The sequence below is a fragment of the Loa loa genome, assembly GCF_000183805.2.
Source record: "Loa loa unplaced genomic scaffold supercont3.5, whole genome shotgun sequence".
Taxonomy (NCBI): domain Eukaryota; kingdom Metazoa; phylum Nematoda; class Chromadorea; order Rhabditida; family Onchocercidae; genus Loa; species Loa loa.
The window spans coordinates 596,260-615,163 of record NW_018108185.1 but is presented as its reverse complement, the minus strand read 5'-3'; the positions used below and the strand labels follow the sequence as shown (position 1 = coordinate 615,163).

Here is an 18,904-nt window from a genome sequence, read left to right as displayed (position 1 = left end):
TGATATTTTAGTGAGAAAGGTTGTTATATTGCTTAATATATTTATATTTTAGGGAAATGGCTGCTATCAAGACCAGTGGGGCCAATTCGAGTTCAGTGGAGACGTTCGGCAATAAACTGAGTAAATTTGACTTCACTGTATTCTGAGAGCCAGAAGTGCTTAATACAACTCTATCATCCAGTAAAGGATTTCATTCACTTTCAGATATGATTGAAGGGATCATCTGAGGTGAGTGCTAAAAACATGGAAAATGATCAGTTTAGGTACCGTTCAATCGAATCGTTCATTGGTTGCTGCAAATCAACAGCTTCGCATTCAACTTGCATTCGCTAAAGCAGAGATTAGCCGACTGCAAAACGAAATCGTTGACTTACAAAGACGAATTGCTGGACTTGAATCAACGAGTGATGAAGAGCGTATCGAAATGATTGTGAGGAAACGATTGCAGGCTTGTTTTTTCTTTTTTTCTGTTGTTTAGTAGCATTAGAGTTTTTGATGAACCGTTAAATTAATCGAGTTTGAGTAAGCTAATTGGAGGAAGAAATAGCTTGGTAGGTTAAATGAGATATGGTACGTTATGTGCTAATGTTCTGTGTGGATTATATAGTATTATATGGTAGTGTTCTGCACAAAATGAATTTAAATTGCATTATTTTCTTTTTCTGATAGAAAGTATCTGAACAAAGTCTTTCTATACACATTTCCGTTTTCATTTAAAAAAGTGCAAGAAATAAAGAATTAATTTGTTCTGCAGCAAAGAGTGCAACACTTGAAATCTATAGCTAATCGTACTCTGCAGTATATGAAGAAAACAAAAGCGGATTTTGATTATGCAGCGGGTCGCCTCGATCACGTTCTGTTAGTAAAATTTGTTTTTATATATTGCTTATCAGTGAATCTCATTGTCTTTTATTATCTCTCTAGTGAAATCATTTGATTTTTTAGCTTGTCCAATAATTTCGATGACGGTGACGTTTATACAGGTGGATGCAGTCGAAGTGTTGTAGTGCCCTCAACATGCGAAAAAGGTTCTCATCACACTTTCTTATCAAATTAACGAAATTATCAAATTTTGATAATGCAGATTAATACAATACAGTTAATTTGATGATCATAATTTAAGGAAACGAAATCCTTGGACGTCATGCGCAACAGCCGTCTGCTCTTGAAGCTGTAGAGGAGGTAGGTTATTTGCTTCTCCAGTTTTTCCCCTCTTAGAAATATATAATTTGAATTTGACTTTGGCATAACCTAACCATCAGTGTGCAATCAGTCTCTTCAAATTGACACTATTTTTAATGTTTAGGATATTTACGGTGAGATGGATGAAAATGAAGATGCTATTTCTGATAGAGTTCTAATCGTGCCTATAAGCAGTAATGGCTGTGAACGATCGTCAGATGGTCGCAAATCTAGTCGTAATAGTCGACGACAAACTTTTTTTATCAAAAAGGAGCCTCATGAATTTGGTCGGTTTCACCTGTGTGCTAGAATTTCAGGAAGATTTCCAATTTTTCTTGAATCCTCACTTTTCTTACAGAATTTTCAATTACAGTTCATAGCCTCATTTGAATTTCAGACACAGGAAATCTTTATAGATTTGTGAGTTTTTGGAAAACGATATGGAAACCTCTTTTGTTGAAGTGTCTTTCCTAAAACGAAATGAAAGATTTCGTCTTTCTCGATTCAGAACTGTTTTAATTTTTAATTCTCGTCTAAAATTTTAAAAGTGTTTAAAGTAAACAAAACCAAAATTGTGTTTCAGATCCGTCAGCTGTTGCTGTTCCCGCGGAACTTGTAATGTCTACCACTACCTCAGGACCTAGAACCTCCGCCACATTTTCTAAACTTGAAACATCAGTTCAAATGGTTTCATTGCTCTCAACTCAGAACCACGAAGGTCATTCACTCGTATAAATCTGTCCAGAATTATTCCTGTTTTAGTTTTTGTACTGAAAGAACTAAAATTGTGCTACAGATCCATCGGCTGTTGCTGCTATGACGGAACTTATAACTCCCACCACGATCTGTGCACCTGAAACCTCCACGGTATTCTCTAATCGTGAAACATTAACTACGACAACATATGATGAAAATACTCCCGCGAAAAACAACCAGATCGAGAAATTGGAAATTGTTATGCACACGAAAAAGAAAAGGAAGATTTCAACTAACGAAACTCCGAAGTAGTTAATAGTTTAAAAAATGTGAACAATATCGATTGAAAATATTTTATTTATTCATTCATTTATTTTTTTGGTCCTCTAATGACTTTCCGTTTGTAGAAGATGTAAAAAAAGCTCGGGAAATAATGCAAAGGCTACGAAAGAAATCAGCAAGTTACTGACAGTTCCATCATTTACACCTTCCACTGGCATTTCCAATGTAGCAAATTTAAATGAAAAAATGCGATACAAACGTGCTGCTGCAGCGAAGATATCATCTTTCAAGGAACCAAACCTAGTAACTAAAATGCGCAATCCAAATGTTAATGGATCCATATAAATATGAAAAAGGAAAGAATAGAAGAGAGAAAAAACGAGTTGTCGACGTAAGCTATTGTTTTTTTGATATCAGTCTTTCGATTCAGATTGCTAAATATTCATTTTAATTGCTTTATAGTGTTTTAAAAAGATGCATGCAAGCAGATGATTTTTAACTGTTCAATTTTCTGTTTTTGATTATGGTGATTTGTGATTTTTTAGCTATATTTCTTTAAAATAGAAAAGACGAAGTAGGCTTTTCTTTTGCACTTAACATGTTGTATTTGATTGCATAAAATAAATCATCTTAGGAATTCTCATTGGAATCTACATTGCCTGAAGGAGACATCCATATTTATTAAGCTATTTACTTGATCTGTACAGGCTATTTATTGTAAGCATACAAAATGACTCGTTTCTTACTTTAAATGAAAAGAAAGAGGTTCCCACTGTTCAGAATATTAGTCGAATTAGTTAAAATATTAAGTGAAATTTATTTGTAAATGAAAAAATAACAATCAATGTCTTTGAACTTTATTTGTTATATTTGTTATGACATAGCAATTTGAGGTGAAGTGAAAATGAAGTGGAGGTTTGCATTTAAAAAATATGAGGCCTGAATTACGTACATTATCTGAACTGTTGCCCTCGGGTTTCTTAGATTAAAGATTATGGACCTTAACATCAAGCAATTAGTATTCAGCGGTCTAGTGAGGTTCTATTGCATTATATTGATGGTGTTGTACATAACAGGAAATTGTAATCGGGAGATGCCACATTTTGATAATTCATAGGTTGAAATGCATAAAACTATTTTCCTTTTTTCTTTTCTTATTTTTGCTTTTATCTTTTAGCGGTACATTGCTGACATAATTTTTGCAAAACATTTTATCTTTACTTTCGCCATTTATTTGTCCTTCTTTAAATTTGAATAAATAGCTTTTAATTTCGAACTCCGTTTTGAAAATAGTTTGGAAAATTAACTTAAAAATTACACGATAAAGATTTGCAAGAGATAGTAGTCCGACACAACTTCCGAAATATCGATTATTTACGGATAAATTCTTTGAAGTTATCGGTAGGAATGTTGTCTCATCACTTGTGAAGAAATTAAATTGCAGATTATTATTCGAAATCGCTGCTATTGTTAATGCTTCATATAGGCGAACCTCATGTCATCTTCGAATCGGGGAGTGCGCTGAGTGAAATCTTTTATGATGATGTTAATAAAAAGGTAACAATATCGGAAGAAAATAAATAATTTAAGAGAAAGTTAAATGAAATGTGGAGAGTGCAGTGGTCGCTTCATTCCGACCAACGTAAAACTGCTGTGCTTGCTGAAATTGCAGTGATGAGACAAGGGAGTTCGTGAAATTTTTCATTTAGATTGTAACAGTTCGTGGCGAAGATGTCGTAGAAATAAAAGCCTATGGACTCGAATCAAACGAGATAGCCCCTATTCGGTGATTTTAATTTATAAACTCGAAATAGCGTTGGAAAATAATTACCACTGTCCATCTCCTTCTATGAATCCATTCTTTTGAATCACATTCGACTATCTTCAATGAATACATTCTTTTGCATCCCAATTACTTATGATTTTTTGATAGATTTTCCTGTACGGTGAATGAATTCTGTCGCAAATGTTATTCGAGAATGGTGTCCTACTGGATACCACCTTACAGTAATTCTATATACTGACGTATATTTAAGATTGAAGAACAAGAGCAAAATTCGTGCTATCAAATTTTCTCCAGATAAATGCTTGATATCTGTGCAGTATGATGAATCTACTGTCGTAAGTTTCTAATAAATGATTGGAATTTGATGGCGCAGTTTGGAGATTCATAATGCTTATACTCTGGTAGATTAGCAATGTAAAACCCAGTTCATAGTTAATAATAAAATTCAAAACACTAGTGAATTTGAGCTAATTTTCTGGACTCGATTTTCCAATAAATTTAGTAATTAGATGCATATCAGCAATAATTTTGGAATAATTTTATCATGTCAAAAGAAGAATATACATTATTTTAAGGATTTTATAAATTTCACAGCCCTTAGTACTGATACTTTATCCACGTCTTTTTCACAATCAACGAAAAATCGTTCAGCACATATCATTAGCCTGGAATGGATCCTGAACAGCCAAATTCTCTTTATTACAAATCAGGTTTTTGTTTACCTTACACTCCAATTTTTATCATTCGAAAATTCGTTTTTTTCCAGCTAAAGATTTTTCAAATAAAAATAATAGTAGATTGGTAAGGGTTATTTTTCAAACAAATTAAATGTATGTGGATTCAAGAAAAAGAAAAAAATCTTTATTCCATATCTTTAATCCACTTCTTTTAATCTATCTTTAACCCTATCTTTAATCCACTTTTTCAAGTACTGCTGTTAGTTTCATGCAGTTTTTTAGGGATTAGAGTTGTATCAAGTAAAACCAGAGAAGAAATCGGTTAAGCTGTTGAAATCATACAATATTTCGTTATATTGGTATTTATATTATGTATGTTCTAATATTCATACTTTTGATTCCTTTTAAATATGCGTTTATTTTTCTTTTACTTCAAGTTATCTGTTAATTGCTTCTACTTAGTATGGTGGCTAATACTATTCCGAAGCACTTATTCAATCACTTTTCTGTTTTTGTTGATGGATTTAAATGACTAAGTATTCTACTGATTATTGTCTGCTAAGGGAAATTCTGCGAAATTTTCATAAATATGATTTTTTTTTCGTTTATTTTTGTGCTCCTTATTAATATTCGATGTGAAATCTTCAGCCTTATTCACAGCTGCTTATTGTATCGTGTGGAGTTGCCGGTGCTTTATTAAATCCTTTTGCTATTCAGGTACTATTATTAACTTTCTATTGATTGAAGAAAGGGTGGATTTAATGTCGATATGGTAAATCAGCGAAATTGTTATTTTTCCTAAATCAAAAAATTGAGAAGATAAAATAATAGTCCAAGCTATGGGATTTCTGCGTTCATCTTTTATTGTAATTTAGAATGGAAGTATATATCGATTAATGAAGTTCGAAGTCGAGTTTGATAGTTCGAATACAAAACCGCGGCTATTGAAACGAGAAGTATCCATCATATCTCTGTTTGTTATTCTTTTTTGTTTAGCATTTCAAATTCGTTTTTTGACTTTGCATGGAATTATGCCTTAACTGTTGTATCATCTAATTTTTGGAATTGTATTCTCTAAGGTCGTAATAGGGCTTTCTGGCAAACTAGCTATCTATCAAGGAATGCTCAAGGATTTATCTTCCGATCATTTCAGATGTCTCGTAAGTTCTCACTGTAAAGCGCATAAAAAAATATTGCCAAAAAACATAAATTATTCCCTGGATAATTTGGTTTATCATCCTTTTCACATCCAACGTTAATAAGCTCCTCTTATTATCTCACACTTCGATCTGGTGAATTAGCGGATTCGAAATTAACCATTAGCTATAATGACCTGGATTCTCAGCTGAAATATCCGTGTAGATGCTTCTATATAGAGGTTAACTGAAAGCTCCCCAATTCAAAAAAAAAAAAAACAGTTCAAAATATCAACTCTAGAGGATGATAGGCTCATCATGAGCACATTTACAGAAATCAGTTTTTTCAAAAAATTGTGAAGTTCTTTTTTTTTTTAATTTTTCTGTCCCTTTTATTATTATCAACTCTCATTCAACTATTTTCTCATTTGTCAAAAGATTCGAAAGCTTTCTCCAATTTATACTCTTTTCCAAAAGTCGTGGTGATGGAATTAGTGGTGGCTAAAAACGAAGTTCCTTTTATGCTATTTTCAAACGATTTGCCTTTTTCAGATTGCAGATATGTAATCTCTTGCTCAATGTTGAAATACTAATGATATTTAAGTTGAGATTGAAAATTTAAGCTTAGCCCTTGTGACCATTTACAATTCGTGTATTTTAAAACACCCTGAATCTTATGTATAACTTCGTTTGCGCACTATTCGAAGAATGTTTCGTAAGAACTACTGTATAATGATAGATTTAGTGTATGAATTTATATGCCATTTTAAAATCATTCCGGTGGTCTTATTTAGGAAGAAAAAGAGCGTTGTTCTGCTCTGGCAAGTTGATTTGAACCTTGTTTATGTGATATGTAATAACATAGATCTTTCAGCGAGATCAAAAATCGGTAACCACCAAGAGGTTAAATCTTCCATGGAGCAATATTTGTTGAATTGAGTTTATCCCCCAAACAAAGGGTTTCAATAGTTCTTTTCCAAAATGCTTGACTGAATATTTAAGTTCTTTCGGAGCAATCGTGAATATATTAATAATTATTAATCTTCAAGCATGCCTTACCATATTTTTTCAGATATAATTCGTTGTACATAACAGTGTTGCGCAGTGGCACTCGCGATTCTACTAGTTCTGAAATCGCTTTGTATAAAATGAGTGTGAGTGGGACGGAAGTACCAAAGCTTGCTCACATTTTGTATTTGGATATAGTCGGTGCCTTTGCCTTGCACGGATTTGATAATTTGGTTGTTGTACACCATCAAGTATGATTCTGAAATCAAAAAATTAAAAATTTGTATCTAAAAGAGGATTTAAAAAAATCTGTTGTTTCAGATTTTCCATAGTTCATGTTAGCATCATTGTTGATAGACGTAATTTCAGTAGATAAGGAGTAAGAGTAATTGTTTATATTAATAGATTGTGGCAGATATCGTATTGACGTTTATATTGGCATTCTACCCAGTCTGTTAAGGACATGTTTTGTTGACACATTCATCACTGTCTTTTCAGAGTTCAAAAACATCATTAATTTTCGATATTGGTTTGGGCGAAGTTACAAAAGGTGTTTGCATCTCACATGCTCTTTTTAAAACTTCATTGAACTGTTCGGACTCGCTACAGGCCAAATTTTGTCACGAATTCAAATTATACAGTCCTTCTTGGGTGATGTTTCAGCCAAACTTTATTACGGATGCAAGTGTTGGTGTTTTCACATCAGTTTCTTTAGATCCAGTTGAAGCTGAAAATTGTATTGACGACAAGGTAATATTTGTTGTTTCCATTGCTTAATTAAAAAAATTCTTGTATGTCTGAAATGGCCTTTGTTTTCATTGCTTAATTTATAAATTCATGTATGTCTGAATGGCATGCAAACTTAAAGAAAATTTGACAGAAAAAATAGAAGTTAATCTTCTTTATACTAACGAAATCCTTTCAGTATCAGTACTTACGTTTCCTGTATAATAGATGTATTCCAAAGTCAGTGTTTTTGGAAATTTTGAGACGCTGCATAGTTGCTCATAAGCTGAAACTGAAGCAACTGACACATGTTTTTAATTGGTTCGCGAAAGCAATTGCTAAACGTTCTCCTCCAATTTCGAGACATGGCGGTAATTTCATTCAGTATTTTAACTCATATTTTATCTTATAATTTTTTTTCCCCCTTCCCAGTAGTTATTGTAGTTTGCAAAAATATGTTTTTAGTAATGTAGTCATTACGTCGTTCTCGTTAGAGCTCCTTCAAAGGTTTTAGTCAAGCTTTCCTGAGATAATTTATTGTCTAATTTAGATAAGTTTCATTTCCTAAGGTGAGGGATGTAACAGAATGTATTCAATTCTTTTTCCTTCTTTTATATTGTTGGGTCGCGTCGGCACAAGAAAAGTATGGCCTCAAAAAGAAAGGATTGTTTTAATTCTGCAGACAGTGGTATAAAATATACTTTGATGGCTGAACCGTACAAAGAAATTACAATTGAACAGGGAGACGTTGTGGGCAATTTATTCCTGCTGCCGGATGATTATACTTTAGATCAGAAACTACGTTTTCTGCAGTATATGTTGCGCTATCTTACTGCTTTGCGAGAAAACAAGTTAGAAGTACAGGTTCGTTATTGTAGTTGTTTGTTTCAACTACTTCCTCAAATCTTAGAATGATTGATTGTGCAAGTGAAGCTCAGCCATCTCATAACTTACGGAAGATTGCATTAAACATAAGGATTAAAGTGCATCAAGGCAATTTATCAGATTCCATGAAAACCAGTACAGGTAAAAAAAGTTGGAGAGAATTCTTATGCAAATTCAGTGTGATATAATGGATGATCGAGGTTCCTGTTTTCGAAGTCTGCTTCTACAATCGCAGGGCTCTTCAAAAGTGGGGTTGATTGCCGGAAGCTGTCATTTCCTCTTTAATCTCTTTTTTTGTTTTATCATCATGAATTTTTGACAGTAACTGGTAAATTTTATAAGCTCAATATATATATGAAACTGAGATGGCAAAAAATTTATAAATCGTTTGTAAAGGAAGAAAAATTAAATCTGAAAGGTCACAGAGTTTGTTGAATAAATGTAAATCCAACGACTTCTTGCTGTTTTCAGCGTGCCCAATTTTTCAGCCGTATTTCCTGAATGAAATATTGGTACCCACTATGATTACAATGGGACAGTTCGAAAGACTTCATCAGCTTCTTCTGTACCGCATTATTCCAGATTCCAAACAACTTGTTTGTTCCATTAATTTCTTTAAACAATCATCATTCCAACAGCTACATCAGTGTGCTTTTTTTTTACTTTGATGAAGTCCTCACTGAACTTTCTTTTTTTTTAAATTTCAAATCATACTGGTTAATGCACATTGCCCTTCAGCCAAAAGAATCTCTTTCTTCCAAAAATTTCTCTGCTCATTTTTAGGCATTTCAACTTCTTTCTCATGAAGCAAAGTATTCTCCATTGGTTCAACTCGCTTTGGATATGCTCTCGAGACTTGGCACTGCTACCGAAGAAATTGTTGAGATTTTAATTGCTAGAAGTCTGGTTATAGAATCCGTCAGGTTTGACAATATTGCAATTTTATTGAATAGATTTCAAAATAAGGAGTAATTGGAAGTCCAGAAACAGCCATTAGTTATTTGCAGATTCTTGGAAAGTTCACAATCAGCAGATAAGGTAAATGGTTTAAAGCTCATTGAGAGTGCGTGGAAGGAAGATCGTTTGATTCGTTATGCTATCTTTTCATACTTCCTTAAACGTGGTTCGAAAGTTAGAAGTTGCAGCACAAATTGTTAGTTCCTTTCCATTTGCACTGTTTAGTTGGTTAATGAAAAATTGTTTTGTTCAACTAAATACATCTTCCTAGCAAATATATATTTATTGATCTCCGTCGCATAACAAAGTAATTAAAATAATTACTTCATTAAATATAAAGGTTTATCCTTACTAAATATATTAAATATAAAGGTTTGTCCTTATTAAATATATTCATTAAATGTGAGGGTATATTTGTTATTCTTGTATTTTTAGCCGGGCAGTTCGAAGAATTTTTGAAGAAATTCGAAGCTTTATTTGACGATGAAGAAATTAAAGCTGCCAGAAGAGATTTTCACTGCATGAGTATTCCCGGAAATGAATTTTAGCAGCGGAAAAAAAATTCTCATCTGGGAACAAATCTGATTTCTCTAGAGTTTCGTTACATGAAGAGTTCAGTTGAAGCCGTTAAAATAACACTGATGCAACACTGCAGTTACGCAGATGCATGAGACCTGCTGATAATGTTTTCCATCTCTCTGAAAAATTATAAATACATGTAAAATTCAGTCCAGGTTCGTCGGATCCTACTTATTTTACTCATCCTATCTTCTATCGATTATGTCGAAATTTTCCTGTTCTCCATTTACACCACTCATCATTGTACTCATCATTGTATTGCGCTGCATCACCCTAAAACATGCTTCAAAATGTGCACTTCCTGTCACTTTTTGTTTCGAAAAACAATCCATACATTTCATTGTCATGATTTTGTTCATTTGACCGTCAAAACGCACCTTACACAAAAAAAAAAAGGAAGAAATTTCGAGATGATATCAACACCCATACAAGGATGCACGAACATTTTGTTTTTTAATACTAAGTAGTAAATTAGCACAAGAAATGAGTGAAAAGAAGCTTTCATGACTGCTATATCTGTTTTTGCGAGAAAAAGGCCAAACGGAAATTATCTTTTAAAAAAGTTATATCATAATTCTAAATACGTTCATTATAAAAATGTTTATTTCCTCCAATAATATTATTGAATTTTACGCATTCTGATGATCGTATCTTCTAATTTTCTCAGCATGCCCAAGCGGTGTTAATTCAAAATAATCGCTTTTGTTTGGATCACTTTTCCTGTAAAATACAACCAAGATATTATTTGCTATTTTTTTACAAAAATGACAGTAGATAGGAAGTATTCGCAGAAACAACTAAGCAGTTGGAAAAAAAGTGTTGAAACATGTAATATGCAGAGCAATTCTGCGGCTATATCCTGTCGGTTTATATCAGCTCCAGCAGCAAAAGGAATTCAGTATCTCCATTGTCACAACTGGCACATAGAGCATTTTTTAAATGTGTTTGGCAAACAAATTGAAATTTTAATCAGAAGGACATCGTTATTTTTGGAAATAAAACTTTTTAACCGCAAAATCTCAATGCACACTATCGTTCATTCCAATCGCAGCTGCACGTTTATTCTCGTCCCACTGATTCTTGTAAGATATAGATTATCAGAAAGCTTACGAATCTGTCATGCAGAAGCTTTCTGTCTGCGGTTCAATGCTAAAAAATGTAAAACCACCAAAGGAATTCATGGAGATAATAAATTTGGCTGGAGGAGTGTTAAATAAGGCTTACAAAAGATCCTGATACGCATAGTCTGCGAAAGGATAACATAACCAACAACAGCATATGCAGGGTGCACATTTTTTTTTTTTTGAGACAAACTCTGTCCAATTCCTCATTTAAATTGGGAACAAACACATTGGGTCAACTTGCTGCCATATATAAAGCGTTGTATCTGTCGTAATCAATAGTTAGCTCCGTTTTCAATAATTAGCTCCGTTTTCACGAAATGCATTAGGCATCTCGACATCACTTTTCACAGTTAGCTCATAACATAGTAATTGTGGAAGGACAGCATAGCGGAAAAATCCCATTTCATAAGAAATATTTAGATCTGTGGAACTGTAATACATTAAATTATAGTTTAAAAAATATAATTTTGATTAGAAATGGAAAAAAGCTCAGCTGAAAAACAGCAATAAATTTTTTCGGAAATCCACCAATTTCAAGGTCTCGGAGTAGCTTTGGTTGTTTAACAGTTAGTTCGCGTCTGATATTTTTGACCACCATGTTTTCTTGTTTGAAGGTTCCCAACAGTTTTTGCTCAGTTCCGTACGACAATTTTGTTAAGGCTACTTCCGTAGTCATATCCGAACCATGAATAACTCCTATATCATGAACCTGAAAAAACAGTGAGATAGTTAAAGGAATATGGAAATTCAACGATTCAGATACGATTTCATACAATGATTCATATGATTTCACAGATGAAAACACATTTTAGGAGCAAGCAATTATGGTGACAAGTCATATACATGAAAGGTAGAAAAGCAGACAAACCTGCTCAATTCAAGCTAGCAAATAAAATGAAAAAAGACAACGAGGGAGTGCCTGCATTAAGTTATAATTTAATCACTTTTTTTTTTTTTTTCTTGAGTAATCAAATAAATTTATGTAAAAAAAATTTAAAGCTTTTTCAGATAAACATAACATGAATGAACATACATGCTAACCATGTTGAGTACTTAACGTCTACTTGTCCCAGGACATATTCTGAGCAATTAATAGGAACACATCCTCTAACGGTAGATTTCTTCAGTTCATCTATTATATTTGTTCTATGGGATGGCATATCAGCAGCACCAAATATTTGGAGGATAAATTTTCAGTGGGTGCTTGCAAGGATATTTTAACCTGAAAGTTCACTTCCATTACAGTTTTCCTCTAGAAATTTAGAACATGAAGAAGAATTAACGAGTTTCCCACTTATTTCGAAAACAAGCAGTTTTCTTAAATCCTTAAAAAAATGCATTTTCTTTTAGATTTATTGAAAAGTGCTGCGAATCCTAATGAAACATGTTAACTAAACGATATATTTGGTATGATTTTCATAAACCCAAGTAGAAAACAGGCACGAATGGCTTGCGACATTGATTTATAATGTGATTCGTTTTCTGGTTTTTGACTTGATTTGAGAACAGCTGACCAACTTCAAATGCAGCTAAACTCGTTTATATTCATCATCAAGCAAACCTTATAACACCTCGATTTACACTTTCTATGGAAATTGATGGAAAAATTCTCATCAATCCAACATTTCGATATAACTTGTCGTGTATTACGAATGGAGCCGCCGACAGAGAGCGAAATATAGAATCATGATTAACTGCAAAAGTTATACTTTCAAAAAATACTCAAGTTGTCATATCAAAAAAAACTTAGCTGAGTCAAAAGCTGGATCAAATGAAAACAGTAAAAGAACTGGAAAACTGCGCTGACTCCACTAAACAAAACTCATTCGTTACAAACCCATTCTGCTTGCCTTTTATATCAACATCTATATGAGCAACTGGAAGGCATATTCGGGCTTCTAAATGCCTCCAACGAATTGTTATCTATATTCATTGTACGATTCCTCGAAACAACTTATTTTTGAAATACAAAGTAACTTGTGCTTCATTCACATTCTTCCGACTATTACAGCTTCAAACACTGTATCTACAAAATATCAATCACTATCGGAAAACCGAAAAACTTTGTTACATACTTTTTTGTAATATTGTAAAGATCTCTATGCAGCTCCAAGAATATGCAAATCTTATATCAGCTGTTTGCTGATATAATAATAAACCTTACCATTAATTTGTCTGCCTATCGCAACTTCGCACTTTGCAAAAAAACTTTTTCACTGCCACTACAGAAATAATCTACCCTTTGAGAAAAAAAAAACCCTTGCCATATAGCTAATCGAATATTCTTGAATTTCTACGGAATTTTAAAGATATTTATAAGATAATTAATTCTTTTCAGATGATGAAACTATCAGCGGTTATCATAGAGAAGTTCATTATCATATCGTCCAAAAAATACCAACACTAACTCGAATCTTCTTTAACTAAAAATAGGAAAAGAAGCATTCGAATTACATATTTATTTATAAAGAGCAAATATCAACCTGCTTCTTATGAATTTTGACCATAGAAAGTTCGAGAACCTAAAATTCGTTAAATAAGTGGACTGCTTCCTTAAGCCTCCGTAATAACAACTTGAGAATTTCCCACATTCTCAAGCATAAGTGATAGAGCACAAATGAACCCAAAAGCAGATCATACTCGACAACCTGAGAATGGAGCTTCAGTGGAACGTGCTATCATAATACAGCTGTAATTCTATAGCCTTTCTTCTTATCCTTTTCTCAATTAAAATTCAAATAACTGACAGTTATCCAACATAAGACTATAGCAATCTAGAACGCTGTGATAGGTGGAGTCAAGAAAAAACAGCCCACTGGCTTAGGACAATGGTGTCCCTCCTTGATCAGGACCATTTTGGCGTTTTCATTTGTAGCAGGGACTACAAGGTTCGAAAACAATAACTTCTATTAATTGAAAAATAAACTTCAACCAAAACTTTTAACGTATTAGTTTATCAAACATTGATAACTACAGTTTCCTCCTATTTTCTGCACTGCGCCGCCGCCGTCATGTATTATATTTTATTTTCGCAAACCACTAGTTGGGAACAGCTAGATTAGGAGAACAGGAGAAGAGCCTACTACTAAGAATTCAGATCTCGAAGAAACCAGAGCTCTACAAGATAAATTTAAACTCATTACCCAATAAGCAAGATATTTTTTTGAATGACGTAACAGTGGCGAACAGTATGGCTTTTCGGCGTCAGCGAAGTTTGTGGACTCATAATCATAGTCGTTTAATAGTGGCAAATCACGGATAGCAAGCAGAAGATAATTAGCTTCTGCGCAATATACCACAAGTTATTTCCTTAAATCAACGCCTTCTTCTGCAGCATGCAATTTCATAAGTGAAGATAAATTTGGAACTGAAACACCTACATGAATGATGATTTTATTTTCTTGTTTTTAATAGAATATTCAATGGAGTACAGAATCCTGTTCAACTCCCAAACTACGCTGCTATGAAAGAGTGTTGAAACATAATGTTTAGACCTCAGCAATGCATTTCATCCCAATCGTTTCATCTGTATACACACATGCTTCTTCATTCAGCATTGAACTGAGTGATATTTCTTTGGGTAGTGCTGTTAAATCTTCCGATACTTGATAACTCAGTTCCTGCGAAACAAATAATCTTCCTTTAAAAGAATTTTAAAATTCGTCCTCGAAATTTATCGAGTTTTGCTTTTCTCAGTCAGTGACGTCTCGTAGTACAACAGATGAAATGTTTAGTTCAGCAAATATCAACTGTTTTCCGTAAAATTTTCACTTCAATAGCAACTTTTCTAATGGAAGCCTACCCAATACCACTGCATGGAAGACTTCCCGATGACTAGAAAAACACGTTACAGCATGGAACATAAAAGTTATTGACAGAATCATCCTTTAATGAATAATGATTACGATGATTTGATGATTCATTAAGCTTGGATTTATCCCATAAATTAATTCCTGGAAAATTATGAAGGGAAATAACGCACAACAGTTGAGTGTGTTTTTGCAGGAAGTGTGAATAAAGTGGACACTATTTTTTTAATGGTACATTTTTGAGGTTCTTTGATTCCTGATCACCTAGTGAATTAAATGACACTCTGAGAAACATGGAACTTGTGAAGAATCATGGATATTAATATGACAAAGTCAATTATTTCACAACCAAACTCCTATGTAGAAGAGGATAGATGATAAGAGTTTACAGATCAATATGCATTTCTTAAATCCCCCTCAATATACCCAAAATTTATTTGGAATTTATTTGGATTATTATCACAGTAGCTATGATTGTTCAATATAGTATCTTGCCCCTCTGTCCAAGTGAATGAGGCATGCCTTGACGTCAACGAGAGGGATGGATGAGTTGAGAAGTGCATTGGAAATGATTTTTGACCAGGAACCTAAACTACAATATAACTACCAATTTTTAAAACTGGACATGAAATTCGCATTGTTCCAAGCCCTTACTGAAACACAACCACATGACGTTATTTAATTCCTACGCTATGTATGATGACAAAATACTGAAAGATTACTAATGTGACAGTGTGCGACATATTATTCCAATCGAAAAAGTAATCTCTGCCCTCTCATCTCATGTGCATGAGTCCCCCTTTGTATTTCACTCCTTCCTCAAGAACTTTTTTCCCCGTTTTCTTTTAAACGATCCGATAATATCTACAAAATCGATGTCTTGATATATGCAAATCTTATTTCATCTGACCAATACTATCAACTGTACACAGTGTGCTATTAATATCAATATATTAATCAATATATAGTGTATATATATTAATATCAATATATAGTGTGTTGGTACCAATCATTTTACTGCTACATGTGGAATACCTCCTATCATCGTCCATGGCAGAATATGTCGAATACAACGATTTACGTTAACTGATGTGGTAAGATAAGACTAATATCTGAAATTCGAAGATATCGCATTATTCTAAGATTTCATTACCTGGGCCCCTGTACATCCAAAAGGCTCTTCAATATAACTTGAACGAATAGTGGACTAGAGGTAATGGCTCTCCAGTAATGTATTTGGATTGTAAATAACGGTAAAATCTCGTAAGCATAAAAAGTGATCATCAAAAAACCCAATATTGCTCCACCAATGTGATCGATTTCATATAACCTTATTATGCTGAGATATTAACTTCGTTTACTATCTTTTCTTTCTTCCATTAAATGATTAATTACGAATTCAATAGTCAACAATTCAGCGCTATTCTAATATTTGTGGAATTTGTGGATATTTTCTCAATAGATGTTTTCTCAACTAGAAAGCAGCCATATTCTTACTCTGTTAAGGAATATCAAAATTGCATTCTGCATTACTAATATCAAGTTCATTTCAATAAAGTAACTCCATACGGTTAAATATTGATAACAGTTTAGCAATAAAAAGAATAAAATAAAAAGTACCAGTCCCCAATTTTTTCTTTCTAGACAAAAGATCAATTCCAGTGATATTGTCTATCTATAGATGGCGAAATATTCATCAGGCATAGAAGTGAATTGTGAGTTGAATTGTATTACATAAAAGGTGAACTAAACTGAACTGAATTGCATAAAAGCACTGAACTGAATTGTATAAAACCTTAGTTCATACTAAGAAGAATGATGAAAATGACTTTTAAATGGTTTCGAACGGAACATTACCAAGACAATCCGGTATAACGCATTTCCACTTGATAAGAAATCCTAAAAAGTGTTAAGGAACACCAGTACGAATACTATTCAAAATCACTCATAGTATTTGAATTAACACTTACTATCTGAATTAAAAAACGAACGGCATTTTCAGACATTAGAAAAAATAAAGAATTAAAGAATTGCAGGTAAAAATCAGTCGATAATACTGTCACATCTTTGATGTCCACATCTAGACGACTGAAACATAATACGTGTGATGAAATGGAGAAAGCGATATTAGGAGTACTATGGAAAAGTAACATTACTTTATAAAAAGAAACACTACTGCTTTGCAGAAATTTAAAAGCTCCAAACGGCTTCTTTGACCATGCCATCATTACTGGTTAGTACAGATTAGTGTACACCAATTTTATTTCAAGTAAATGATGATCCTGAACTGCGAGCACCTTCATATTCTTTTTTAACATAATCCACTAAACTTTGAGAGGATTCGACAAGCTGAAAAAAAGTACTTTTACTGAACTATTTTGCCAAAACGTTTCTTGTTAAATGTACTTTAAAGTGAGTGATATACAAGGTTGACCAACGTATTTCCCGTCAGAAAGTTTTATTTTTACATGGAGAATAAAGTTTACTGTAATAAGTATTTTCATGTAGCTCATTTCATAGTAATGACGACAGACAAATTATAATAGTTTCCCTTAAGAATGTTATATGTTTAAATATGAACACGTTCCGCTTATGAAACCATACACAGTGCTTGCTTTCAAGACATTTCTTTCCAACACTGAAGGGCATTGGATTGAGACCCTCCGTAAACTATCAGCTGAGAGTTATAAATGGTAAATCAGCACGAAAAACAAAATGCGCAAATCCACATATTCGTCTGCAGGCAAAATTTGAATTACTGCAGATACATACTTTTTCATATGTTTCATTTGCATGCGCTATCGTTCTTTCCAAACGTGAACAAATTTCTTCCTCTTTTCCTATTCTCGTATCTAGCGTGTTCAGTTTCATACGCAATTCATCAATCTGAATAACACTGAAATAATCAGAGAGCTACGACCATTAATTCACCGGGAACGATGAAAAATATCTTGATTACTTGGTCATCCAACTGTAAAAGTATTAATAATGTGAAAATAATTTCAGACCAAGACATATGCACTGAAAATAGCAAACCAATATACCTGCAATGAGATTAATTCTCGTTCTTTCTTCAAATGGCCAATGATATCTTCACTTGCTTTCTTCTGCTCTCGCAAACCATCTAGATCTAAATTGTCTAAATTACAGGATAAAATAGTGACAATGAAATCGCAGATTTGATTATACTGTTATAATCATTCGTTAGAATATTATCTATTTCACAAAGAGAACTTCTTTGAGAAAGATTCAAGCGCTGTGAAATACAACAGAGAAGCGTGAAACATATGATCAAAGTGACATACATCGCGATATATCTTCCAGCTGATATCCAATTCTCGCTGACATTTCTGGTGAACTTTGTTTGACGAGAACTGCGTCTCCCTTGATTTCTGGAACTTGTAACTAAACTTCGCACTTTAGGCCTTCGCTCTTACTACCTCAGTTCTAATTTGAGGAATACCATCTTTTCTCAGTGGGTAATTTGAACTCTTGTCAGAAATATCTCCATCTACCTAGACTTCATCCTCGCAGTGGAAAACTAATATTTCTCATATTAATGGCTGGTATCGCACAAGGATATAATTCCTTCTCAGATATCAGCCAGACTCAAATATTCAAATTCTGCTCAAAAACTCCCAGGATATTCAGCAGCAACCAAACAATCTGCATTGAAAATCTGTATTAAAAAAAGGACGCGCCATCTTCGACTACTGAAAAAGACTGCGACTCGGGCCAGAATTTTATCGAAAAAGTACCAAACCTACAGGCATTTGAATTTTGTGACGTTCTAGGCGAAAAGCAATAGGGACAATTGGTAACGTTACTTCATGTAGGACATACTTATATTTGGCTAAAATGAACCGTTTCTCCAATTTCATTCAAATTACTCCTGCAGTTGGACTTTCATCCACTTACGCATTCTTGTCTCCCAGGAATTCAGGCCAAAAAGTTGAATGGACGAAGAATATGAAGGAGTATGTCATTCTATATTTTGGGGGAATGATCAAAGTTGAAATATGAACCATCCTGCTTATCTATTTTATCTATTTCTTTT

At 33.4% G+C, this 18,904-nt stretch overlaps 4 protein-coding genes across 4 annotated transcripts; 2 read left to right on the top strand and 2 right to left on the bottom strand.

The window, feature by feature from the left end:
- The first annotated feature begins 46 nt into the window (after positions 1–46).
- LOAG_16489 (hypothetical protein) lies at positions 47–2,883 on the top strand. The gene is made up of 9 exons (XM_020449141.1): positions 47–120; positions 264–448; positions 755–858; positions 946–1,028; positions 1,124–1,182; positions 1,307–1,469; positions 1,766–1,900; positions 1,979–2,186; positions 2,286–2,883. Exons 1-9 carry the CDS (start codon positions 57–59, stop codon positions 2,503–2,505), a joined length of 1,221 nt encoding a protein of 406 aa, XP_020307401.1. The 5' UTR covers positions 47–56; the 3' UTR covers positions 2,506–2,883.
- On the top strand, positions 2,533–10,290 carry LOAG_16488 (hypothetical protein). Its single transcript, XM_020449140.1, has 16 exons — positions 2,533–2,551; positions 3,605–3,717; positions 3,870–3,946; positions 4,197–4,281; positions 4,522–4,656; positions 4,906–4,995; positions 5,272–5,340; positions 5,499–5,596; positions 6,832–7,018; positions 7,266–7,517; positions 7,693–7,864; positions 8,176–8,357; positions 8,867–8,974; positions 9,162–9,301; positions 9,386–9,531; positions 9,771–10,290. The coding sequence occupies exons 2-16, from the start codon at positions 3,634–3,636 to the stop codon at positions 9,881–9,883; spliced, it is 1,938 nt and encodes a 645-aa protein (XP_020307400.1). The 5' UTR covers positions 2,533–2,551; positions 3,605–3,633; the 3' UTR covers positions 9,884–10,290.
- Positions 10,291–11,329: 1,039 nt separating this feature from the next.
- Positions 11,330–13,720, bottom strand: LOAG_00838 (hypothetical protein; the record flags this gene model as incomplete). Its single annotated transcript, XM_003136378.1, has 4 exons — positions 11,330–11,468; positions 12,463–12,555; positions 12,600–12,732; positions 13,687–13,720. The coding sequence occupies 4 exons, from the start codon at positions 13,718–13,720 to the stop codon at positions 11,330–11,332; spliced, it is 399 nt and encodes a 132-aa protein (XP_003136426.1).
- A 2,950-nt stretch (positions 13,721–16,670) lies between these two features.
- LOAG_00837 (hypothetical protein) lies at positions 16,671–18,248 on the bottom strand. The gene is made up of 4 exons (XM_003136377.2): positions 18,153–18,248; positions 17,892–17,977; positions 17,620–17,733; positions 16,671–17,196 (listed from the first exon to the last, which is right to left on the bottom strand). The coding sequence occupies exons 1-4, from the start codon at positions 18,193–18,195 to the stop codon at positions 17,113–17,115; spliced, it is 327 nt and encodes a 108-aa protein (XP_003136425.1). The 5' UTR covers positions 18,196–18,248; the 3' UTR covers positions 16,671–17,112.
- Between the last annotated feature and the right edge of the window lie 656 nt (positions 18,249–18,904).

Coding starts and splice junctions, on each gene's coding strand:
- LOAG_16489 (XM_020449141.1), top strand. CDS start 57: ATGGCTGCTATCAAGACCAGTGGGGCCAATTCGAGTTCAGTGGAGACG. Junction 1,183..1,306: donor CTCTTGAAGCTGTAGAGGAG/GTAGGTTATTTG, acceptor TTTAATGTTTAG/GATATTTACGGTGAGATGGA. Junction 2,187..2,285: donor TCAACTAACGAAACTCCGAA/GTAGTTAATAGT, acceptor TTCCGTTTGTAG/AAGATGTAAAAAAAGCTCGG.
- LOAG_16488 (XM_020449140.1), top strand. CDS start 3,634: ATGCTTCATATAGGCGAACCTCATGTCATCTTCGAATCGGGGAGTGCG. Junction 4,996..5,271: donor TATATTGGTATTTATATTAT/GTATGTTCTAAT, acceptor TGAAATCTTCAG/CCTTATTCACAGCTGCTTAT. Junction 5,597..6,831: donor GAAGTATCCATCATATCTCT/GTTTGTTATTCT, acceptor ATATTTTTTCAG/ATATAATTCGTTGTACATAA.
- LOAG_00837 (XM_003136377.2), bottom strand. CDS start 18,195: ATGTCAGCGAGAATTGGATATCAGCTGGAAGATATATCGCGAT. Junction 17,734..17,891: donor GAGAATTAATCTCATTGCAG/GTATATTGGTTT, acceptor AGTGTTATTCAG/ATTGATGAATTGCGTATGAA. Junction 17,197..17,619: donor CAAATGAAACATATGAAAAA/GTATGTATCTGC, acceptor ACTTTTTTTCAG/CTTGTCGAATCCTCTCAAAG.